Genomic DNA, 25,656 nt, shown 5'->3' with positions numbered 1-25,656 from the left:
AATCTCTCTGCGACTGGAGAGGAGCTGCTGGGCATTCCACTGGATTCTGCCAGGAGTTCCTGGGTTGATGTTTTAGTCAGCTTTTCATCCCTGTGACCACAATACCTGACAAGCACAACTTAGAGGAGGAAAGGTTAATTTGGCTCACAGCTTTAGAGGTTCAGTCCATAGTCGGCTGGCTCTAAGGCAGAAACCACTGTGGCAAGGCAGAGCAGAGGGACAATGCTCTCACATCATGGCTTCTGGAAGCAGAGAGAGCTCGTAGCTGTGGGAACCGAGAGGGGAGGGACCAGGGGCATGCATAGTCTCTAAGACCGTCCCCGCAGTGACCCACCTCCTCCAGTATACCCCACCTGTGAAACTTGCTGCATCAGAGACCAGGATTTAAACACAGGAGCCTAAATCACAACAGTTGGGAAGGTTGGACATTGAGATTTTCTTTTAGTGATTTGGCATTCAGCTGGCAAAGGTAAAATGACCCATGTGGCCTCACTTTTCTTCTGTTGATGCTCCTGACAGGTTCTGAGATGTACAGACTGGATTAGGAAAACCTTACAGAAATGGAGGGAGAAGCAAGAGTTTAAGACTTTGTGTCTAAAAACAAGTCTGGGGAGCAACCTCTGAAGACCCTGTACCTGGTGGACAAGGAAGGAAGCATCCTGGGGATCCCATCTGAGGAAGCTGTTGGGTTCCAAGGAGTGTGGGGATGGTGGAACCCCTGAAAAACCAATGAATTCATCTATACTGGGCCCAACTTTTGTGTTTCTCAGAGAGGTCCTGGTGGTCTGTTTGAGTTATTGCAGAGGAAAAAGACTGGATTTTGAGATTACAAAGTCCTGAAGACTCTGGAGTGAGGACAGCCCACAGTACACAGAGCCAGGTGATTCTGGGGTCTGGAGAGGCCTGGCTGGAAAATCCCAGAGCTCAGCATTGTGTTATCACGTTACTTCTGGTTTGATGAAAATCAAGAGCTTAGGTAAAATGGAATCCCTTTATCTTACCTGGCTTATGCTGCCATCGAAAGTGCTAGAGACTGGGTAGCTTTGTTAACTATGAGAGATTTACTTCTCACCGTCTTGGGGGCTGAAAGTTTGGGGTCAGGGGCCAGTGCGGTGGGGTTCAGATGAGGGCCCCCTTGAAGACTGCGCACTGCTGACTCCTCATCGCCGTCACGGGGAGAGAGTGTGTGAGCAGCCTACGGGCAGTGTCTCACAAGAGCAATAATCTCATCCATGATGAGTCTGTTCTCATGCTCTAACGACCTCCCCAAGGCCCCACTGCCGAACACCATCACTCTGGGATGAAGTTGCAGTGAATTTTGGGGAGACACAAACTTTTACTCCATAGCACCATTTCTAGAGTTTCTGTCCTACACCATCAGATTTCTGTTTTTAAATTAGTTTACTCAGAAATTTGATAAGGATATGACAAGACTATGATCATTATGTTTTGGCTTTTGTTTAAAGTTTATTGACAATTTTTCAAAGTTTACTTATAAAAATCAGATTGGATTGGGGCAACCAGGAATTTTATAACGGGTCTTTGATTTTTTTTTTTAGTGGATATTCAAACATTCCAGAAAAGGTCAATAATACTCAGAATAAAAATTAGGCCATGAGCATCCCTCAAAACCATAACAAGAAACACAATCTTAAAAAAATGTCTGGAAAGCCGGGCGTGGTGGCGTACGCTTGTAATCCCCGTGCTTGGGAGGCAGAGACAGGAGGATTGCGCAGGTTCGAAGCCAGCCGCACTGGCTTAAGAGACCCTGTTTCCAAATAAAAAGTATAAAATAGGTCTGAGAGTGTAGCCCAGAGGTAGAAGGGCTTCCAGGAACCCCAGTACCACAAAAAAATAAAAATAAAAATATCCCAAAGATGTATGCCCTAGCTGTAAATACCCTCCCCCCCAATTATTGTTGAATTGTACTTTGTAACATTGGATAGCCTAGAAGATATAATACCTCAGTTGATTTTTTTGTTTACTGAGGGCTCAGGACTAGAAACAAATGCATAGGAAATATGTGCAGAAAAATGGAAAGAAAACCCAATATAAATAAAAAGATTCATCATGGATATGAAATCAAGATTGACATTCCAGAATGCCATGAAACCTGTTACTCCCACAATCACAGGAAATAGCAAGACTTACAAGGAACACGTTGGATGAGGAGTCTACAACAAAGAAACAAGAAACATCACTATTGATGCAGCCATGGCATTTCAAAGAGTTTTCTCTTATAGCAGCATATACTGATCAAAATATATGAATGTCCAGTTATACACCATTAGGGGAACTTCGCACTTTTTGGCTATGCCTTGTAACTGTTTTAACATTAATTTCTTGTTGTTTGAGGAAGAAACACCCACCGTTTGAATGAATCTTTGAGAAGAAACAGTTTCATTTGACAAAGAAATGTTAATATACATAAAAACTGAATAGCACTTAAATACTATTTATAAAAGTATTCTTATTAGGATTTCACCCATAACTTGTCATTTATTGCACATATGTTTGTGACCAAAACTCTGTGAGATTTCTATGTGCACAGTCATTTTTCTTCAAAATTCCCCATACCTTTTTCCAATTTTTGCCTTACATCTTCATCCCAGTAGTTGACACTTTCAGTAACAATGTCCACAACCCTGGGACCATAATCTGAAAAATAATCTTCCTCTACATTAAAATACGGTGTGATATCGGAATCATCACTTGATAGATTCTTAAGATCTAAACCTTTCTGCACTTGTAAACACCTATATATACTGTCTGCAATGTACAAAGGGTATATCATGACTATGAGAACCTTGGGTGTGGTGATTGTGAGAGAAGGGCCAAAATAGTCACTAAAGAACAAATTTATTGGGTGAATATCAGTTCCCTGTTGATCCAGAACAGAACAAAATGGGGCATGGAAGGTCTCTTTGAATAAGAAATTATTCTGTCTTGGCTTTTATTTTTTTCTTTTTTTGTGGTACTGGGGATTTAACTCAGGGGCTTCTACTTCTGAGCTACATCCCCAGCCCTATTTTTTTTTTTTTGGTGGTACTGAGGATGGAACCCTTCTATGTTTAGGCTACACTCCCAGACCCAATATATATATATAGTTTTTTAAATTTGGAAACAAGGTTTCTTAAGCCAGGGAGGCTGGCTTTGAACCTGCGTGATCCTCCTGTCTCTGCCTCCAAAGCACGGGGATTACAAGCATGTGACATCATGCCCGGTGCCCAGCCCTATATTTTATTTATTTTGAAACAGTGTCTTACTGAGTTGTGGAGGGCCTCACTCAGTAGCTGAGGCTGGCTGCAAACCTGTGGTCCTCCTATCTCAGCCTCCCAAGTACTAGGATTACAAGTGTGTGCCACCATGCCTGACTCTATCTTGGCATTTTCAACCAGCATAGGCAGATTATTTATCTTTTACTATCCAGGACTATAAGTACTCCAAACAGGCGAGGCTACAAAAATATCAAGAGAGTAAGGCTGTTCCTGTATAGATGTAAAAGTACTGTAGGTACCCAAAATAACTCATTATTCCCATATAGAAGGCCAAGACATTGCTGATGGTGTGATGCTGCCACCCTTGAGTAGACTCCAGACATATGCTATCAGCAAAGCTGGTCTTCTTCCAGACAGATATTATGATAAACACATCATCAACCCCAACACCTGAAGCATGATATGACTGCAAATAGTATAATTAGAAGGTATAACAAGTGGAACAAAGGGACTACTGTTGTAGACGTTGCCTCAAATTTCAGTTGTCTGGAAAGTGATGTAAAGTGGACCATCTCTATCTTCTTGTTAAATTTGTGCAGGAAATAAACCAGAAATTCTTTACTCCTTGGTCTCCTCTTTTTGTTCGTTCTTCAGGTAGTACAGCAGCCACATGGTTTTTGTCTCCAGGAGTAGCTGGCCCCTGCCCCTCCTAGGACCCAAGGTATTGCATCCAAAGAAGCTAGAGAGTAGAGGAGTTGGTCAGTGACAGTGAGGACGGGGAAGGAGATGTTTCCCAGATCAAGTGCCCTGTTCTGTCACCAGGCAGACAGGAATGGGTTGAGGGGCACACCTCCTTGTAATGGATCACGATGGATCCATTGTCTTGTGCCATATACAGAGTCTGTACCATTTGGTCCAGTGTGCTCACTTCTATAAAGATATTCCCTTCCAGCCATGAGTCTGAGAGGGAGACCACAAGAATGGAGGCAAAATTGGTCTCTATGCTCATCCTGGGGACGGAGAAGTGACATGATTTGTTGCTTCTGAAGTGTTCCTGCAGGGATCTCCGCTCAGTCTTGCTGGGCTCCCGATGGGTGTGTACTGCTCCTCCAGGCCTTCGTTTGCTTCCTTGGGCAGGTATAGGAGGCTTGTTCCCAGAGCATCCATCAGCATCATGGGGACCAGCAGGTAGACCCAGAGGTGTGCACCCAGTGACCAGCCCAGGCGATGGAAGGTGTGCGAGGGCAGTGCATGCAGTCAGTTGGTGAGGCAGTGAATCAGGGAGGTGGTTGCCACCTCCATCCTGCTGCCGAGCTCAGGCCTGGACTTTTCCCACTTCCATGGCTCCTGGCTGGACAGCAACTCCTGTCCTGGTGGCCACTCTGAGCATGGCGCTGCAGCCTCATGTGAGGGCACTCTCAGCCTGTGGTCCCATGCTTGGCTGGCCTGGCCTCAGACCCCCTCTCTGGCCCCAGCTCCAATGAGGTGTTGGCCCTTGCCTTAGCCTATGACTCTTGCCTCACCTCTGACTTGGTCATTATTTAAAAAAAATTTTTTTGTACTGGGAAATGAACCCAGGGGAATTTTATCTCTGAGCGGTACCCCTATTTATTTATTTATTTATTTATTTATTTATTTATTTATCTCATTTTTGAAACAGGGTCTCTTTGAATAGCTGTGGGTCTTGCTAAGTTGTGGAGGCTGGCTTTTAACCTTCTCCTGTCTCAACCTCTCAAGAACTGAGATTGTAGGTATGTAGCACCAAGCCTGGGTATGATCATTATTTTAAAATTATGTGTCTAATTGACTATTCTTCTAGATGGATTTTAATGTGATTTGCTTGTAGGGAAAAAATAAAAAAGACTCTACTGGAGACGACCGTGCAAGCCAAGAGATTTATTCAGGCAGTGGGGGAAATCAGGTAAAGCAGAGAGAGGTGGGGGGGGGGAGAGGAGAGGAGAGGAGAGAGAGAGAGAGAGAGAGAGAGAGAGAGAGAGAGAGAGAGAGAGAGAGAGAGTCAGTCCTGACTTATATACAGTTCTGGGTTGAACTGGTGAGCTGTTATTGGTTGACTGAGAGCAGTATATTACTGGTGGTTAGGAGGACTTTGAATTTAATTGGCTGAGGAATTTGGCATGTGGGAATGAGGATGGCACATGTTTAGTTTAGGTGGTTTCCAGGAAACTGAAACCAAGTGTTAGGTGGGGCTGGAGATGAGGGCTGGGGCCTTTCCTGGGGAATCAACCAGGCCTGTCCATCATTCCCCCCTCTTTGACATTGTGAGGGAATCAGATGTCAAGTCATTCTGGCTACTTCCTGCTGTCCTATGGGATGATGGAGGGTATGGAGAAGGGGAAAGGATATTCAGGCCAGGTTTGAGAGACAGCAGGATTCCCAGGAATCCAGCACTGAACATGTAGATCTCATCTGGAGTAAAGTCTATCAAGGTGCCTTGTAACCACAGATCTGTCAGTATGGCTAGCCAATAAGTAGCCGTAGTGAGGGATGGGATAAGCCAGCTGTCCTGCTTGAGTGTATTCAGGAATGAGCACTTGAGTGTATGTAGCATTTTTTTTTTTTTGGCTAAGAAGATAAAAATTGTTATATCCAGCAAGAAATACCAAGGGAAAGGGAACAAAATGAGGATATAACAGACTGTTAGGAGGAAGCTTTCTTTTTGTGTCCAGTTGTGTGAGCTGGCAGCACTTAATCCAACAGAGAAAAGGAGAATCAGAATGAGGTAGAGGCTTAGAATCCAGGGACTAGAGCATAGCACAGAATGGGTTGATACCAAAACTGAGCCCATGGGTGTTTTGTTTGGATAGCACCTGGTGATCCTGATTCATTACCAACAGACAGGTGCTAGTTTCCTGGACTGGTGGTTGGGTAGACGGTTCCTGGGGCAATCAGGTGTTTGATTTGGCAGCAGCTGGTATTCCCTGAGAAAAAGCTGGTTAAACAGTGGGTTAGACATCTTATATTTTTGGGTTTGTATAAATTTTATAAGACAAGGGAGGAACATGCAGATGAGAAATATTCCTGATAAAGGTCCTAAGATTGGTATCAGCCAGGCTACAAGGGGATGATTGAGGGAATCCCAGAACCCAGAGTTGGAACTGGAGGAGGCCTCAAGAAGTCTCCTTTTTATTTGATGGAGATTTTTGATGCTATTCTCTACCATCTGAGATTCATTGACATAATAAAAGCATTCTTCCTGCAGGAAAATGCAGGTTCCTCCTTTTTTCAGCTGTCAATAAATCTAGGGCCCTTCGACTTTGGAGTGTAACTCCCACTAGAGATGTTATTTGTTGCTGGGGGGAAGCTAAGGATTGGGCAGTTTCTTCAAGGGCATTTTGCATTTCTATCTGAAAGTACTGGAGCCGTGATACACTATAACCCAAGGAGGTGGCACCCAATCCCGTGCCTATGAGAGATGTTGCAAGCGACACTTCAGCTATTATAGGAAGAAAGACTGCCCTCTTTTGTCAGACGGTTGTGTTATGAAGGGGGTTTGGTTGGGTCATGAATGCCTACTGTGCCACAGAAAAGGAGAACAAAGTAAGTTGTGGAACCAAAGTTGTGGGTATACAAGGCATAGAAGAGGGATTCTTGATGTGTTGTAGATGGTACCATTACACCTATAGAAGGTACATCTGGAAGATGTAGGTAAGGTGGTGTTTGATTGCAAATATGAGAGTAAGCAGTTGAGGCCACCTAACAGAGAGTGAAAACATCGGCTGAATATAGTGGGGCATCAGGAATTGAAAATGTAGTATCTGATTTTGATTTTTGGTCTAATTTTGTTGATAAGCGGGAAGGGAGGTTGTTCCATAGACACACATAGAAAGCAATCAGAGGAAGGGATATGAGAGGCACTGAGGAGATGTATGCCTTGATTAAGAAAAGAAAACCAGGTAAGGAGGGGGGGCATGTTGAGCTGTGGGTGAAGAGCCTGTTCTTGTGTAATTTAAAGACGGTTGAAAATCTGTTTTAGTTTCCCTAGGTATAACAATGGTTGCACTGGGGTATTTATCTATGATGCCATCATAGTAGCCTCCAGTGCCTGACTGGCCCCATCTAGGGTCAGAGGGATCTGTTATGTGGACTACCTTGTGTCCCATAAGTTTTCCATTGCTATACTTAAATATGAGAGGGGAATTAGATGGTGAAAAAACCTGCCAACTTATGATCCGATATTTATTCATAATGCAAGACCTCCATGGGCAGCCATAGTTTTGAGGGTATTCATCTCTGCATTGACGGTTGGTCTGTTGGTATTTAAAGGATATAACCCAATTAGCAGGTAATGATGCAATAGGGATTTGGACCACTGAGGCATTTAAGGGGCATCTTGCTTGTCCTATGACAGTGTAATATGTTTTACCATCCTTTATAATTTCTTTTTTGACATTAAATAGATAGAAGGCAGGTGAGTGGAGGGAGGTTGTATAAAGTGTGTGAGACAGAAATATAAGGAAAAGAATCATATTTTTTGGGTGGACACAGGTGTTGGGTGGTGACATATTTGGAGTTTAAGAGTGTTAGTGGGCAAGGGGATGGAGAAGAATTGGGGTTTGTGGGAGGAACTAACTTCTGGGCGAGTAGCTGGTTTGAATCTGGAGATATGAATCCATGGAGTTAGTTTTCCGGAGGCCTCATGGAGTTTGGCCACTGAGGGTTTGCACAGTGTGACATGAAGGGGGCCTATCTACTTAGGTGTAAGGGATTGGGTTCCCAAGTCCTGAGGTGGAGAAAAATAAACCCAAGAACTGGGTGTTAGAGGAAATGACAAAGGAGATCTATCTGGGCTTGGAAGGAGGTAATCTTGATGTTTCCAGAGTTCCTGTCCAACGAAGGAAAGAAGCAGGTGAAATAAGCCTTTTGGTAGGGGCCCAGTATTAGGGGAGAGACAAGGTGGGAGAGCTGAGTGAACATAATTTTGAAAGGGGAGAGATGAGGTTTTCTGTGAAGAATTCTAAGCCTAAACAGGACTAAGGCAAGTAGCTTGGTCCAATCTAAATGAAACTCTAAAGACAGTTTTGTTAGAACCTCTTTTATGGTCCTGTTGTTTCTCACAACCTTTCCTGAGGATTTAGGATAGTAGGGGATATGGAAATGCCAGGGAACATTTAGGGCAGATGCTAAATGTTGGGTGAATTGTAAGACAAACTCAGGCCCATTGTCTGACTGAAAGGAGATGGGTAGACTGAATCTTGGGATAATGTCTGACATAAGGATGGAGGCAACAGTGCTAGCCCTCTTATTGGAATATGGGAAGGCTTCCACCCCTCTGTGGAAGGTGTCAACCAGAGCTAACAAATATATTTTTTCGGACAGTGGGTATGTTAGTGAAATTGAGCTGCCAGTCTGTAGCTGGGAGATATCCTTGAGCCTTGTGGGAAGAAAATGTGCTGGCTTTAAGTGATATATTTGAGTTAGTGTATTGGCAGTCTCTACAAGTAGAGGTAAGTTGTAGATGTTGTATATTTTCTGGGGTTAAAGTGAGAAAAGTCTTAGCAAACACAGTTAAGGCCTGAGGGTTAGGATGGAAGATAGAATGTAAATAAGTTAGGATTGAGTCAATGGAAGGTGTTTTAATTTTTGTTTGAGAACCTGATTGTGCTAAAGCTAGAAGAGGAGAAGCAGATGAGGAAAGGGCTGTTCTTTTGGCCACCTCATCTGCTCTAGTATTTCCTTGGGTTATGGGTGAGTCATCTGTCTAATGTGATGGACAGTGTGAAATACCTATTTGTTTAGGAAGAAGAGAGGCCTTAAGGAGCTTGTGAATTTACTTGGAATTAGTGACTGCCAAGCCCTTGGTAGTTAAGAGTCCCCGCTCCTTCCATATTTATGAATGGGACAATAAAATATGATGGATATATTTGGAGTCAGTGTATAGCGAGAGGAAATCGTCAGTTGCCAATTCAAATGCATGAGTTGCCACAAAAAGTTTGGCCTGTTGATTGGTGGTAGTGGGTGGTAGAGGTCATGCATCTATTATTTCTGTTAGGGAAACAATAGCATAAACAGCAAAGCGTTGTCCATCTCTAACAAAGGAAGATCCATCAGTAAACCACACAGGGGAAGGATTTGGAAGAGGTCCTTCATGAATGTATGATGGGTGTGGAATAATAGTCTCTAAAGTTTCTACACAGTCATGGGATGGTGGATCTGTAGAGACCAGAAGTAGGGTTGCTGAGTGTAGGGCTGAACAGGGCTGGAAGGATATAGAGGAATCATGTAGGAAAGATTCCAGGAAGGAAAGTACATGGCAAGGGGGAAGGGTTTGAAGGGCCTTATAGGCAAGTAGGTCTTCTAGGTGATGTGGTGAGGCAACAGAAATATGTGCACCAAAAGTTAGCTTTTTTTGACTCCTGTAGGAGCACATAGGCTGCTGCTAAGGCTCAAAGGTAGGGAGCCCACCCCTGGACAGTTGGATCTAGCTGCTTAGAAAGATATGCAATGGGGGCAAAGACTGAGGCTTTATATTGTCCCAGGACCCCCAACACTAACCCTGATTTTTAATATTTTAATATACATAACATGAAGGGCTGTTGTAGAATAGGAAGATGTAAAGCTGGGGCACAGATTAATGCTTATTGTAAAGTTTTAAAGGATGTGTGTATGTTATCTGAGGGACCAAGTATAGACCTTTTTGCAGACTCATATAGTGGTTTTGCTAAGATAAAAGAATTAGGGATCCACACTTGAAAATATTCAGCTAGCCCCCAAAAGGAGAAGATCTCATTCCTGGTTTGGGGGCACAAGAGGGATCTAGTAGGAGCCTTTCAGTCTAATGTAATGGCCTTTAATTGGTGGGAAATCTGGACTCCCAGGTAGAATACCTGGACCTAAGCCAACTGTACCCCTGAGAGGCAAGAAAATTTAGAAGGGCAGAACTATCTGATTGAGACACCAGGAGAGAGGGGCTATACAGAAGGAGACCATCTACATGTTGAAAGAGAGTAGAGGATGAAAAATTTTAAATCTTGAAGGTATTTTGCTAAGGTCTAGCCAAAGATATGGGGACTGCCCCTAAGTCCCCGAGGGAGGACAGTCCAGGTTAGCTGTTGGGACTGTTGGGTATCTGGATGTGTCCATGTAAAGGCAAACAGATCTTGAGAAGTAGAATCTAAGGGAATTGTAAAGAAGACATCCTTAAGATCAATAACAGAAAAGTAGGTTGTTATAGGCAGAATGAGTGAGAGGATAGTATAGGGGTTGGGAACTAGCAGATGGATGGGTTTTTACTGCCACATTAATGAGATGAAGGTCTTGGACTTGCTGAAAGGACCATTGGGCTTTTTTACTGCGAGTACTGGTGTGCTTTAGGGAGAATGGGTAGGCCTGAGAAAGCCCTTGTGGAGGAGGTCCAAAATAAGAGGCTGGGGGCCCTTCAAGCTGGTGGCTAGAAGGGGGTATTGAGGCTTATTAGGGAAGTTGCAGTGACATTTTAAGTGAATCCAAGCAGAAGGGCAATGTGCCACTGAAGGGGTCTGGGTGTCCCAGACCTCTGGAGTAACCAGATGTTCAGGGACTGGAGGTAACAGATTGTCTACCTTTTGTTGTTTGTCTTCTGAAACCATGAGGAGGAGGACAGTTTTAGGAGAAAGAGCAAGAGAGGAGGAGTCTTGGTGCAGGATGACTGAGGCCCACAGTTTGGCCAATATGTCCCTTCCAAGTAAGGGGATGGGGCAGTGGGGTAAGATAAAAAATTGATGGGCAATGATTCAAAATGATTAAAAAATGATTCAAAATGGCGACTGAGGGACACAGCACTTCTCAGTGGCTGAAATAAATAAAGTTCAACTACTGAGAAGGCAACATCTTAACCAACAAAATAAATATATCTCAGGAACCAAGACAGATCCAGGAACCTCAGCAGAAGGAATCCAGAAACCCTGAACTGCGAGATCCGCTGGAGAAAAAAAAAAGTTTGAGTATCGGATCCGCTGCAGACACAGGCCGCCAGCGCCAGTGCGGGTTGCCGGACCAAACCGCAATCCCTGGACCTGATTGACACCAACATGGAAAATAACCCAAGAGTTTGAAAATGGACATAGAGCTCCAACATCTTAAGCAGCGAGCTGTGCCCGAGCCAGAAGCCTGTGTGCTCACCAAAGGCAGGACCACAGTGGCACAGTGAGTCCTCCAGACACCTGGATCAAGGAAGCCAGATATCTGAGTGTGTTCAGAGAAGCTGTGGGTCTTAGCATGTGCCCCAGGTCTGGTGCTAGCCCTGGGCACCTGTCCCCCATCCCAGGACCCAGCACTATCCTTGTGCGCCCTGCCCACGCCCCAGGACCTGCGCTAGTTGTCTGTGCCACCGGCACCCCTAGACCCGGCACTCACCTTGTGTGCCTAGCCTGCATGCCCTGCCCAAGCCCCGGCGCTAGCCTTGTGGGCCCTGCCTGCTCCCCAGGACTGTGGTAGCTGTGTGCACCCCACCTGTGCCCTGAGACCCGGTGCTAGTTGTCTGCTAGCTTCTGTGCTCTGCCTGTGCCCCCGGACCCAGCGTTAGTTATCTGTGCCTGTCCCATATCCCAGGACCCGGCAATAGCTGTCTGCATCTGCCCTGTGCCCTGAGACCCGGTGCTAGCTGTCTGCACCCACCCCATGCCCTGAGACTCGGCACTAGCCTAGAGTGCCCAGCAGGCACCCTGGGTCCGGCACTAGCCCTGTGCACCCTGCCCGAGCCCTGGACCTGGTGCTAGGCATCTGCACCCACCCATGCCCTCAGACCAGTGATAGCCATGGACCCAGTCTGCACCCTGGGACCCGGCAGCGCTCTGGTGGTAATTGTGTATGCCCTGGGACCCTACAGCAACCCTTTGCCTAGGGTGCACCTTGGGACTCCACAGGCTAGCCCAGTTAGAATAGCCAGAGACACAGGAAAAATCCTCAAGGTGCAATACCTGCACAGGGCCTCAGGAGGAGGTTCCAAGACTACTTTGGACACCCTCTACACCTGTGGTAGAGATTCACAGGCCTGAGTCCAGGGTGGAGAGTGCAGAGGCGCTGACTACAGGCTGGAAATACACAGAACCTGGGACTCCAATAGCATACAAAGAAATAGAAAATAGCAATCAAAATTATGCCACCAAAGAAAAGCCCAGGCCCTGATGAGTTTCCAGCTGAATTCTACAAAACTTTCAGTGAAGAACTAACACCAATACTTCACAACTTGTTCCAGGAAATTGAAAGAGATGGAATTCTTCCTAATTCCTTCTATGAGGCCAGTATCACATTAATCCCCAAACCAAATAAAGATACTTCAAGAAAGGAAAATTACAGACCAACATCCTTAATGAACATAGATGCAAAAAATCGAAACAAAATACTAGGTATATGCATTCAAAACCATATCAAGAGAATTGTACACCATGACCAAGTTGGTTTCATCCCAGAAAAGCAAGGCTGGTTTCAACATACTCAAATAAATACATGTTATTCACCACATAAATAGAACTAAGAACAAAAACCACATGATCATATCAATAGATGCTGAAAAAGCATTTGACAAAATCCAAGACCTATTTATGTTAAAAACACTGCATAAAATTGGAATGGAAGGAACATATTTCAACATCATTAAGGCAATATACAAAAAACCCAAAGCCAACATCATATTGAATGGGGAAAAACTGCAAGAATTCCCTTTATATTCAGGAACAAGACAAGGATGCCCATTATCACCACTCCTTTTCAGTATAGTCCTTGAGACTCTTGCCACAGCAGTAAGACAAGAGAAGAAAATCAAAGGAATTCAAATAGGAAGAGAGGAATTAAAACTATCATTATTTGCAGATGATATGATTCTTTATAAGACCCAATGAACTCAACCAAAAGACTTCTGGAGCTGATTAACTATTTCAGCAAAGTTGCAGGTTACAAAATCAACCTAAAGAAATCAGTTGCTTTTCTTTATGTCAACAATGAATCCACAACAAAATAAATAAAACCATTCCATTTACTTTAACCTCTAAACCATAAAATACCTAGGAATAAACCTAACCAAAGATGTAAAATACCTCTCTTGAGAAAACTACAAAACTTTAAAGAAAGAACTTGAAGAAGACCTTGGAAGATGGAAAGACCTCCCTTGCTCATGGATAGGCAGAATAAATATAATCAAAATGGCCATTCTGTCAAAAGTGATCTATAGATTCAATGCAATTCCCATTAAAATACCAACTACATTTCTCAAAAACCTGGAAAAATCAGTTATGAATTTTGTGTGGAGGAAGAAAAGACCCAGAATAGCCAACACAATTCTCAGCAACAAGAACCAGGCAGGAGGCATCAAAATCCCGGACTTCAAATTATACTGTAGAGCAATAGTAGTAAAAACAGCATGGTATTGGCACAACAATAGGCAGACTGACCAGTGGAACAGAATAGAAGATACAGAAACAAACCCACACATCTATAATCAATTGATCTTTGACAAAGGGGCCAAATTCATACACTGGAGAAAAGACAGCCTTTTCAACAAATGGTGCTGGGAGAACTGGCTATACATTTGTAGAAAGTTGGACCTGAATCCTTACTTCTCATCATGCACAGGAATCAACTCAAGATGGATCAAAGACTTAGAAATTAGACCAGAGACTGTGAAATTATTAGAGAAAGGCATAGGATCTACACTCCAACATATAGGCACAGGGAGTGACTTTCTCAATAAGACAGACAAAGCGCAGGAAATTAAAGCAAGAATTAATAAGTGGGATCTCTTCAAACTAAAAAATTTCTTCTCATCAAAGGAAATGATCAAGAATCTAAAGAGGAAGCCTAGAGAATGGGAGATCTTTACCAGCCACCACTCTGATAGGGGGGTAATATCCAGAATATATAAAGAGCTCAAAAGACTCTACACTAGCAAAACAAACAACCCAATCAAGAAATGGGCAACTGAACTGAATAGACACTTCACAAAAGAAGAGATACAAGGCCAATAGATACATGAAAAGATGTTTAACATCACCAGTCATCAGGGAGATGCAAATCAAAACTACTCTGAGATTCCATCTAACCCCAATCAGAGTGGCAAGCATAAAGAAATCAAACAACAACAAATGCTGGCGAGGATGTGGAGAAAGAGGAACTCTTTTACACTGTTGGTGGGAGTGCAAAGTAGTTCAGCCACTATGGAGATCAGTGTGGAGATTCCTTAGAAAACTGGGAATAGATCCACCATTTGATCTGGCTATACCACTCCTGGGTACCTTTCCAAAGGGCTTGAAATCAGAGAACTACATTAACATATGCATACCCATGTTCATAGCAGCACAATTTGTAATAGCCAAAATATGGAACAAACCTAGGTCTCCATCAACAGATGAATGGATTACAAAATTATGGGAAATACACACAATGGAATTCTATTCAGGTATAAAGAAGAATAAAATAATAGCATATTCAAGAAGAAGGAACTGGAGAACATTATGTTAAGTGAGATTAGTCAAGCACAGAAAGAGAAGGGACATATGTTTCCTCTAATATGTTTTCTCTAATATTCCCAAGCTAGGGAGTAGTGGTAATACCAGAGGGACTCCAGATAATGGAGGGGAAATCCCAGCAAAGCTAGAATGGAAGAATAGGAGAGGAAGAAAGCTGAGGTTGTTCAATGGAGGAGCTACATCCGAATATGTGTAATAGTATAAATATAGCATGGTTAACCTGGACACTCTTTATTGGGAGGGGGGAAGGGGAGTCGGGGGGACAGGGCATGAAGCAATCTAAATGTACACCATTTTCAATATGTTCCATATATAAATAAAATATGGGAAAAAAAGAAAAACACACACACACACACACACACACACACACAAATTGTTGGGCAAATGGTGGTATAGTCCGCAAGATAAAATGGGGGTTTTATGGGGTGGAAGATTTTTCCATCCATTCCTTGTATTTTGGATGAAGAGGAGGTGGTGGGTCCCCAGAACTCATTTAAGACTGAGAACACGGTGCCAGTATCTAACAAAAACTCAATGGGGCCACCTTCTACCTGTAGGATGACCTGGGGCTCCTGTGTGACAATGTCAATGGCTGGAGCAGAAGACCCCGACCCCGTCAGTCATCTACCACCAGACCTAGTAAGGGTAGTGATGGCCCATCCCCCTTCTGGGAGGTGGGATGATCACCTGTCCTGGTTTTGTAAGGCCTTGAGGGTGGTGGATAATATGGGCACTCTAATGTCCAATGTCCCCCCAAGTTGCACCTGGGACATGGTTGGGATGGGGGCCTTGGGTTTGGGTATGCTCTTGCCCAGTGGCCCTCTTTACCACACTTGCATCATGACCCTGGAAACCCCCTGATGGGCCCCCAGACTTTAAAACCTGAGTGAGCATTTGGTATCGGGCATGGTCTACCTTTTCATATTATTGAAATTTGCAACACGTGGAATCCTCCTCCCTGTTATGAAAAGCTTTAAATGTGGCTGCCATGATTTTGGTTTGAGGAGTTGTGGGACCTTGTTCTAACTTTTTTAACTTGGCCCTTATATCAGAGTAGCTCTGACAGAAAAAATAAGTCATGAGGACTTGCCGTCCACCAGGGGATTCTGGGTCTAGATTGGTATATTGTTGAAGGCCTTTGTAAGGTGATCAAGAAATTCAGAAGGAATTTCCTCTTTTTTGGATTATCGCGTGCATTTTTTTCAAAATGCACTGCCTTTTGAGTGGCCTTTCTTAAACCTGCCACAATACAGGTGGAAAAAAGCCAAATCACCTGGGGAATTGTAATTCCAGTTGGGGTCTGTTTCAGGGACTGCCTCGGGACTGACCTGAAGAGTGGGGGTTGTCCTCCGTATTTCATCTGCCTGTGTCCTGTCCTGTTCCCAAACTCGCCTCCTCTCTTCAGTGAGAAGATTTGCAAGGACTGTATAGATGTCATGAAAAGTGAGGTTGTAGGTTTGTAGGATCCGTTGAAATTCCATCATATTGATGTAGGGTTAGTAGTGTATCAGCCCAGACACTTTTCCTAAATGGCTCCTCTGGCCAGTGAAAAAGGGATATGGACACAAACTATTCCCTCAGCCTCAGCGACTTCTCAAAGAGGAGCCATGGTCTGAGGTGGTGGCTGTGCCGGGTGTAAAGTACAAGAGCGAGCAGTCAGGGGGCTGAAAGAAGGAGAAGGTGGTGGAGGAGGAGGTGGAGCAGAGGGCTCAAGGGGCTCAGGCTGGGGCTTATTGGACTGGGAGGATTGTTGGTAAGGGGGTGGCTCATTTGCCAGGTCAAAATCAGAAAGTGAATTAGGTTGGCAAGCCAGAAGGATACTTTTAGGAGAGCAGGAAATGCAAAGGGCAAGGATTAGCTCATAAAAAAGAATATGCCTGGATATAAGGGATCTCTATCCATTTTTTTTGATCACTCACAGTAATTTTGTAAGTCTCTAAGGAGACTGGGATCAAGAGACCCCAACTCAGGCCATTTATTTTGGTTATCTAAGGGGCAGGTGGGCCAGTCTTGGGTACAGAGTTTGATAAGTTGTTTTGGCTGTATCAGGGGTAAGACTGAGGGTATTTAGATTTTTTTTTTTAGTATGTACAGGTGGCACATGGTGCCAATTTTATTTGCAGATATAGTACTCCAACTCAAGTTCACAAGTTACGCCTTTGCCACAGCCTTGGCTAAATCTTGAACTAGTGCAGAATTCAGCTGTGCTAGAGTGCTGATGTTAGCATGCTTAGATGTGGCATACTTGTTCCTGATAGTCATGTGCTTTGTAAGCCCCCGATTCACCATGACTATATTCTTAGCCAGGTGCTGCATTATAGGAAGAAGAGACTCTTCAGTGTATAAGAGGTAGTGCTCCAGAGTTGGTGTCCATTCACCATTATCAAGAATTTTCAGGGCTAAGCAAAAAGCTCCTGCTGCTATTTGAGAAGGAGGAAAGTGCACCATGTTGTAGTCCAGCATAGTTAATTCCATCAAGTATTTGGCCAATGTGTGTTGCTCAACATCAACCTCTCCAATCTTAGATGCTCTGCGAAGGAAGTGCAAGGGTAGAGGGCGGCCCAGAGCAAAGTTTAAAACTCTTAGAATCTTTATTTCCATTTGCCTGATTTGGTTCTTAGTGTAAGTGTTGTTAGTCACAAAAGCAAAGTCACCAATTTCTGGAGGGTACATTTCTTCGTATTTGCTTGCAATAAACATGGCAGTGACACCAACCAGCTGTAGCATCTTCTTGGGCACGCAATTGTTCTGCATGAACCGATCAATAATGGAAACAGTCATGTACATGGTCTCCTGCAGCAACCTGAATTTCATCTGCACCTGTATTAGCCAGTCTATCAGGATGGCTCTCATATTTCCAGTGACTTCCCGGCCCAGAAGGTATTTTGGCCTCACTGATTGCTCTTCCTCAAGTTGTCTCAGAAAAACGATGGTTAGATGCCACGAAGTAGGTGGCAATGCCTTAACTGTATGCGTGTTGTCAGGCCCGAGGGCCTCTTCCATCCTTGTCAAGGGGAGTGCTAACCTTCTCTCCTTTCATACAACACAGTATTTAGATTTTTAAGAAGGCATTTTAAAGGGGAGTCAGCCGGGTGGGAGGAGGAGGACCCCATGGTATGGAGTATAAGCCTAGCATATATGTGTCCTTGAAAGTGTCCTTTCAGGACAAGGAATGTGGTCCCGACCCAAAGAGCTCAGTTGTCACCGAGGTCTAGTGGGTGGGAGGTCCCAGCATGGAAAGGAGGACAATGGGCCACCAAGTGATTGGATTTTTTTTGGTCCCAGTGGACCGGCAGAGAGGTAGGACCTAAGTCTGGAAGGAAAGGAGATCCATCCCATTCACGGCCAAGGTAAGGAATAGGATAAGGAATTTAGCTTACAAAATAATAAGCCACAATTTGCCTATTTGGTCCAATTAGAAGAGGAAGCTAAGCTACAACAAATTACAAGCATTAGGTGTTTATAACAAGACTAGCCAGCAGGGAAGCTCATGAATAGAATGGAAGAGTAAGTCTCCTTGAGGTCCACCATGACCGTTAAGATCAGGGTAGGGTGTGCTCCTCCTGTACCAGTAAGTGCGTGGGATGGCCGTTGATATTTGCTGGAAAGAGAGCTCTGAGCACTTGAGAGGGTGGGCCTCAAGTTGGGCTTGGATTGTGGAAGGTCGGTATAAGCCCCTGACCTGGCTTCTGCCATGGCAATGCTTCCCCTGCTCCTTAGGTGTTACAAGTGGCCAGAAAACCACTCAAGCAAGCTTGGCAGAGAGGTACTCCTGAAGTCTGTACACTGGTTTGAGGTCACCAACAGGGGAACGAGGCTCGGAGTATCTCTATTAACGGGCTGGATGTCTAATGGCCAGCACCCAGCAAAACCCAGTACAGTTTAGGAGACCATGAGAGTCGATGGTGGATGTGAAGTAGGTGATCAAAAATAATGGATGAAGGCCGTGGTGTCCCAGTGAGTATTGCCCTTTGATCTGGGATGGGATCCCACCACCAGGTGGTAGGTGACTGATCCAAGATGGACCCCACTCAGGTTAGGGTTGTAGCAGCTCTGGATGCAGGAGGTACCATCCTCACAGGTGGCACCAGTATAGGGGGGAAAAACTCCATTGGAGATGACCGTGCATCCAAGAGATTTATTCAGGCAGTGGGGTCAGGAAACGTGGTGAAAGAGAGAGTGGGGTAGAGTGCTGACTTATATACAGTGCTTGGTTGATTGGGATGGGAGCAGTATATTACTGGTGGTTAGGAGGACTTTGAATTTTGTTGGCTGAGGGATTTGGCACGCATGGGAATGAGGATGGCACACATTTAGTTTAGGCAGTTTCCAGGAAACTGAAACCAAGTGTCAGGTGGGGCCGGAGCTGAGGGCTGAGGCCTTTCCTAGGGAATCAACTGGGCCTGTCCGTCATTGCTAAAGTCTACAATGTAGCCATCAGCACTACATTAAATCTATGAATTCAAGGTGAAGTGAGGTGTTCCTGTATTTTTCCTTCATAAGCCCCTAGGCCAGCATGTTTCAAGATTAACCTGTGCCTGGTTAGTCAGGCTTAACTGCTTGTTCGGCTCCTGTACTTGTTGCTTGACTTGCACTGAGGAACCTTCTGCTCCTAAGCCCCCCTCTGACCTAGATGTAAATTATCAAAAGAATACTACTGTCTACTTCTATAATCTGCTTTGCTTAAGGGAACTGACCTGGTCAAAACAGGATGAAACTATGTTCCTTATTCCAAAAGAACACCTGGTGTTTGTCAAATAACCATGTTGTAGCCCCATTCCATACCCCAACTTTGTAACCAATGGTTATAAGAGGCAGTTAAAGCTGACATCAGTTCCAGCAGTATAGAGGGTACTATTTGCCCTGGCTGGTCAGTAAATACAACAACCTCTTTCTCTTTGGCTCTATGGAGTCTGGCGTGTCTGTGTGGGTTACCTCAAAATTTTGGAGGCCCAAGTGAGATTTCAGAGGTTCAGGTGAGGGGAAGAGGCCTCAGAAGACTCTGGTCCTTGAGAAACTGCCTGCATGCCTGGCCTTATGGGAGGCGCCCCCTGAGATGTTCCAGGGCCCTGAGACCAAGCCAAGGGTGAGCCTCTTAGGCTGTTGAGAGACCTGGGGGGGGGGGGGCTGCACCAAAACTGGTACTGCGAGGTTGATCAAATCAGGTCCTGAGGAAAACAGATAAGAGTGCCCTGGGGTGGGACTAAGTCAGTGAGACCAGACATGGTCATCGATCCCAAGTCCTTGGGTTCAGATGAGATGTCTGCAACCCAAGTGGATATTGGTGTGTGAGTGACTGTGGGCACAATTGTGTGTGTGATTTTCTCTCTGTTGGGTTCCCCTGTTATGGTTGTAATGGCACTGTAGGCTCATTTTCCTCTATTCAATTAGGATTTGTTGAATAGGGAAATTAAAACTAATAGGTATCTTGGTGTAGCTTTAACAATTCTTTATTCCAAAATCCATAGGAAACAGAGAAAAGAAGAAAAAGCAGTGTGCAGGCACACTGGAGAGCCCCCAAATGGAACTCTTCCCCCTCTGAGACCCTGGCTTTTAAATAGATTTTGTATTGGTATCTTATCAGCATTACCAAGGTAATGAGATAGTAACTTATTTCTTAGCTAAGTGGTGCCCGTATGTCTCTGGGCAGTACACTTACTAAGTGTAGGGTACAATAATCTACCTGGTGTACACTTTTATTGTATTAGATGGTATTGGTTGCTCATCAACTATGGATGCTTTGAAGTAACACAGAGTTTGCATTTCTGAGTCCCAAAGAATAGGAGGGAGACAGAGGTGCTGATTAGGGGCAGTGTGTTATCTTTAAGGCTCTGAAATATACTAGGCAGAGTTGCCATGATCTTAGAGCATTCAATTGTCTCTACATATTTTTAGGGCTAAAAGCTTTACTATGGGAAAATATTAGGCCAAAGGGCAGAGAGAGGAACTGGGCTGCCACCCCTCCCTGCTGAGTGCCTGTGCAGCACCCATGCTCTGACTGCTTTTTATATTTTAGAAGTTAATCCCAGAGCAATTTTCCAATACCAGCACACTCCCATCACAGAAGAGTATGTGGTCCCATGGCTGATGTCCTTACGATCTCTAAAAGGCCATGGAATTCCATTGGGCAGACTTGGTAAAACTGGTAAAAGCTTTCACTCCACAGAGGATCAGTGGTGGTACCATAATACTCTGTGTTAAACCTGTGTAACCTGAGTCATTCCTTTGTCCAGAAGGCCCACAAAACTGAAAGGGCTGCCCACTTTCCCCCTGTTTCCAAAAAAGGAAGCATTCTCTGTAATTGGCTAAGTTTAAGATTACTCTGCAAATTCTTATGCCTGTATTTAGAGTTGCTATATATAGGGGGTCTGTGAGCTAAAATGGGGGCTGCTGTTGTATTTTGCCTAGCTGGGAGGATGGCAGCCTCATGTGGAATAATGGCAGCCCCATATGGAATTAAAAATACCTTCTGGCCAGGTGTGGTGGCGCTTGTTTGTAATCCCAGCATTCGGGAGGCTGAGGCCAGAGAATCGCGGTTTACGGACAGCCTCAACTACTTAGCAAAGCCCTTTGCAACTCAGTGAGACCCTGTTTCAAAATAAAGAATAAAAATAGGGCTGAGGGTGTAGTTCAGAGGTAGAATGGCCCTGGGTTCCATCCCCAGTACAGAAAACAAACAAACACACAAACAAACACCTTCTGGCCTTTACTGAGTGACAGTCTCAATTTCTTTGTTCTATGCTTATGGTATTAACAGTACTAAAACACAGAGAGTCGCAAGCCACAGCATTGGCTGAGTCCGCGAGGTGAATGTTTGTTTGTGAATGTCCTGTCTTGTGTCTGTCTGTCTGTTGTTTAATTTCTCAAAAGTCCATGGACTCCACTTTTCCTCTACCGGGATGGTGTTCTAACCTTTGGGTATTGGGTCTCTGCATCCCCTTAGCTGTCGTTTTTCTTCATTGCTTTAAGTTCCACCAGTCCAGGAGATTGGTCACAGGTAGAATGCCCTGTACTTTGTTTGCTACACCCTCACTTATATCTTTTTTTTTTTTTCCGGTTGGTTCCAGTAATGGGAGGAGGACAAGTAGAGCCAAGACCCCTCTCAGATGTAGGTTGAGGAATTTTAGGGATGCTTTTTCAGGAGATTCATTTCTTCCCTGAAAAATTTTGGACCTTTTGTAAACTTGAGTGGCCCACATTTGGAGTGAATTGGCCGAGCGAGGGTCTCTGGATGTCCAAAAGGCATAGGCCATCTGAAATGTAATTACAGGAGATCCTGGACACTCCGGCCAGTGTCCGTCCATTGACCGGCAGCTCACCCACCTCACATATCCTCTCCTATGATTATAGGCCTGTTGCTTTTCTCTGGGAAACAGGATTCTCTTGATGAAGCCTCCATTGCCAGAAGATCTTCAAACCCTCTCTGTCCTGCCATCTCCTCTGGAGGAACTGGAAATTTCTCCTCCCCGTGTTCCTGAAAATCCCCCGAACTCTGTGGCAAGACCCTGGGGATAAACAATCTTGTACTCCTCAGGTCACTCGTCTCCTTCCCGCACTGGGGAGGCTCCACTTGCCAAAGAAGGGGAGGCAAGACGGGCTTGTCGCAGCCAAGGAAGCACCCAGTCCCCCCTTTTTGAAGCATCCCCCATAGGGGGAATTGAGGTGGGGCATTGCCCCTTTATGGTCTACGTCCTGTTTTCTACCAGTAATCTGTATAATTGAAGTCCCCCATTCTCTTAAAAAAAAAAAGCCCAGGCTCAACTTGGGCTGCTTGAGACTCTTCCACAAGCACCAGCCAACCTGGGATGACTGCCAACAGTTATTAGCCACTCTCTTTACAGGTGAAGAGAGAGACAGGATTTGAGTGGAGAGTAAAAAGGCTTCTCTGGGCCCTGGGGAACAGCAGACCCCCACCCCAGAGGGTGGGGAACGCAGTAGAGATGCCTTCCCTTCCTTCTACCAGGCCTGAATGGGACCCCAATATAAGAGAGGGAAGAAAAAGTTTGGACAGCTATCACCAGGTTTTATTGGCTGGAATTAGGGGGGTGGTCCATAGGCCTGCTAACTTAACTAAGGTCAGTGGGGTCATTCAGGAACCTCAGGAGTATCCTGAGGGATTTTTGGAATGGCTCTGGGAGGCCTATAGGGTTTATACCCTGATAGATATAGACGCCACAGAAAACCCGCTGGTTTTTATATCTTTCTAAACCCTCTCTGTCCTGCCATCTCCTCTGGAGGAACTGGAAATCTCTCCTGTGTTCCTGAAAATCCCCTGAACTCTGTGGCAAGACCCTGGGGGGAAACAATCTTATACTCCACAGGTCACTCGTCTCCTGGGTGATATTGCCTTTGTCACCCAGTCGGCCCCAGATATTAGAAGGAAGTTGCAGAAGTTAGAGGGACTTGAAGGCATGAATAGGTCACAGCTTTTGGAGATTGACCACAAGGTGTTTAACAACTGTGACGTGGCTGAAGAAGATAGATTAAAAAGCCGACCAGAGTATTAGCAGCAGCTACGAGAGGAGCAAATTTGAGAGGTGACAGAAAATGTAACTCAAGGGACCAAGGACAATCAGGGCAAAAAGAGCTTATAAAAGAACCCATATGCCCACTGTGAACAAGAGGGGAATTGGAAAAGTGAGTGTCCTTAGAGGAAAAATGAAGAAGGGAGGCACCCAATCCTCCACCCAGAGGAGGACTGATGGGGCCAGGGCTCTATGCAACTGAGCCCCTGAGAGTCCATGGTAAAGATGAAAGTTGAGGGCGTCCCTGTAAATTTCCTTTTAGACCCAGGGGCTACTTCCTCTGTTCTCAAGCAACCCCTAGGATGCATCACCTCCAATGGGTCCCTACTCAGGGGGCCACTAGGATGACAGCCTCATCCCCAGACAACATTACAGACAGTGAACCTCAGACAAGGAACCGTGACTCATTTCTTTCTTGCCATACCTGACTGCCTATATTCCCTACAGGGCCGGGACCTCCTCCAAAAGTCGGGAGCATCCACCTCTTTTTGGGGTTTGGACTCCAGTGAAATCCCATTGCTCAGAAAACAGAATGAGGTCTTGTCAACTGTCCTTGTACCATGCCCCCACTGGAAGAATATTTCTTATACACTGAGAAAGAAGACCAGGTATTGCCATCTGAAAATGTATATCTAAATTAACTTAAAGAGAAGTTTATCCAGGTATGGGAAGAAAACAATCTCCCTGGTCTAGCTGCCCACTAACCTCTGCTGGTGGTCCAAGCTCCTAATCACAGCAACCCTGGCCTGAGTACACCAATGAGCCAGGAGGCTAAGAAGGAAATTACCAAACACACAGGCAGACTCAGAAAAGCTGAAATCTTGGTCCCTTGTCATTCTCTTTGAAACACTCCACTGCTTCCCCTTTTGAAGCCAGAGCTAAAAGGGCAGTTGACCAAAAGGCTTAGGAAGTGGCCCTAGGACCAGTGGGGCCCCTGTTCATATTGTTCATGTGTTCTGAGCCAGAATTACCACAAAACCCGACATATTGGCAGAACAGGAAGGTATGATACTGAGTAAAACAGGGTGGTGGATACTGCTGGATGGAAGACACATTCTTCTGGTCATCTGGAAAAAAATGAAAATATCCCAACTCCACCAGACCACTCACCAAAGGGCAATAAAACTCAATAGATTCCTTGGACCCAGGTACTACATCCTGAAGTTAGATCAAATTGTGAAAGACCTAGTGTCCAGATGCCAAGCACGTGCACAGGTAAATCCAAAAGGAAAAAAAAAAAGAAAAAGAAAAGAGAAGGAATAGGAGTTCAGGGCAGCATGTTAGGAGAACACTGGGAACTGGACTTTCCAGAGGGCAAACCAATCACTTTAGGATACAGGTCCCTTCTTGTGTTTTTGGACACATTTTCTGGATGGGTAGAAGTTTACCCTACCTAGACCGAGACTGCTTCAGTTGCCACCAAGAAACTACTGCAGAAACAAGTTACTAGGTTTGGCTTGCCCTTCTCATTGGGGTTTAACAATGGTCTGGCCTTCACAGCTAAGGTCTCTCAAAAATTGGCAAAGACTTTAAATGTGAATTGGAAATTACATTGTGCACACAGACCTCAGAGTTCAGGACAGGTAGAAAAGATGAATAGGACTCTAAAGGAGACCTTGACTAAGCTGGTCTCCAAAACTGGTGAGCATTGGGCTGCCCTTCTGAGACCCTTTGCTCCCCTCTGAGTAATGTGCACAGTCATATCAGGAAGGTTGCATAAAGTTTGAAATAATGTGTGACAGACCCCCACTCCTCCTTCCCAAATTTCACAATGTGCTCAAGGTTGAAATGACTAAAGAATCCCTTTTCAAGTCCTTAAAGATACTCCAGGAAACCAGAAAGACTGTGAAAGGCTACTACCATTGGAGAGCCAGTGCACTCCTTCCATCCTGGAGATCTGGTGTGGGTAAAACAGATATCCTCCCGGACTTCAGAGTCAACCTGGAAAGGACCCTCTCCTGTTGTCCTTACCACCCACACAGCAGTGAAGGTCACAGAGATCCTGTCTTGGATCCACCGCACCCAGCTGAAAAAGGCTCCGGCAGAGGATGGCAGATGGAGAGCAACTCAAATTTTGGACCCAGTAAAGATAAGACTCAAACAGGAAGCCCAATTTTTATACTTTATGCTGTATATGTTGTAGAAGGTTACAGACCTCCACAACAGTGGCAGTGGGTGTGAAAACTTAGAAAAACAGCGGATGGAACAGTAATACAGACAACTGTCAGAGAGAGTTAACCCATTTCCAAGATAGACCTTTGCTCTCTCCTATCATGAACAGAATGGACCCAAGGAAGGGAAAAATGAATATAACAACAAGGATATGGTAGGGGAAGGGACCAAAAAAAAAAAAAAAAAGCAAACTGTCCAATTTTTCACATGCCCAGCAAATGGGGGTTATTACTGTCAGGAGAAAGGAAACTATCATTGTGAGAATTGGGATATAAAACAAAG

At 44.8% G+C, this 25,656-nt stretch overlaps 1 protein-coding gene and 1 pseudogene across 2 annotated transcripts; both read right to left on the bottom strand.

The window, feature by feature from the left end:
- Window positions 1-1,912: 1,912 nt before the first annotated feature.
- LOC308260408 (patched domain-containing protein 3-like) lies at window positions 1,913-2,794 on the bottom strand (annotated as a pseudogene). Its single transcript has one exon. The product of its transcript is annotated as a patched domain-containing protein 3-like (transcript).
- Window positions 2,795-16,828: 14,034 nt separating this feature from the next.
- Window positions 16,829-17,680, bottom strand: LOC308260407 (G2/mitotic-specific cyclin-B1-like; the record flags this gene model as incomplete). The annotated part of the gene is made up of 1 exon (XM_080691699.1): window positions 16,829-17,680. One exon carries the CDS (start codon window positions 17,678-17,680, stop codon window positions 16,829-16,831), a length of 852 nt encoding a protein of 283 aa, XP_080547825.1.
- Window positions 17,681-25,656: the final 7,976 nt, after the last annotated feature.

Source organism: Muscardinus avellanarius (assembly GCF_963383645.1).
Source record: "Muscardinus avellanarius genome assembly, chromosome: 3".
In the NCBI taxonomy this organism is placed as follows: Eukaryota; Metazoa; Chordata; class Mammalia; order Rodentia; family Gliridae; genus Muscardinus; species Muscardinus avellanarius.
The sequence above is the reverse complement of the archived record's forward strand: the minus strand, read 5'-3'. Positions and strand labels throughout refer to the sequence as shown.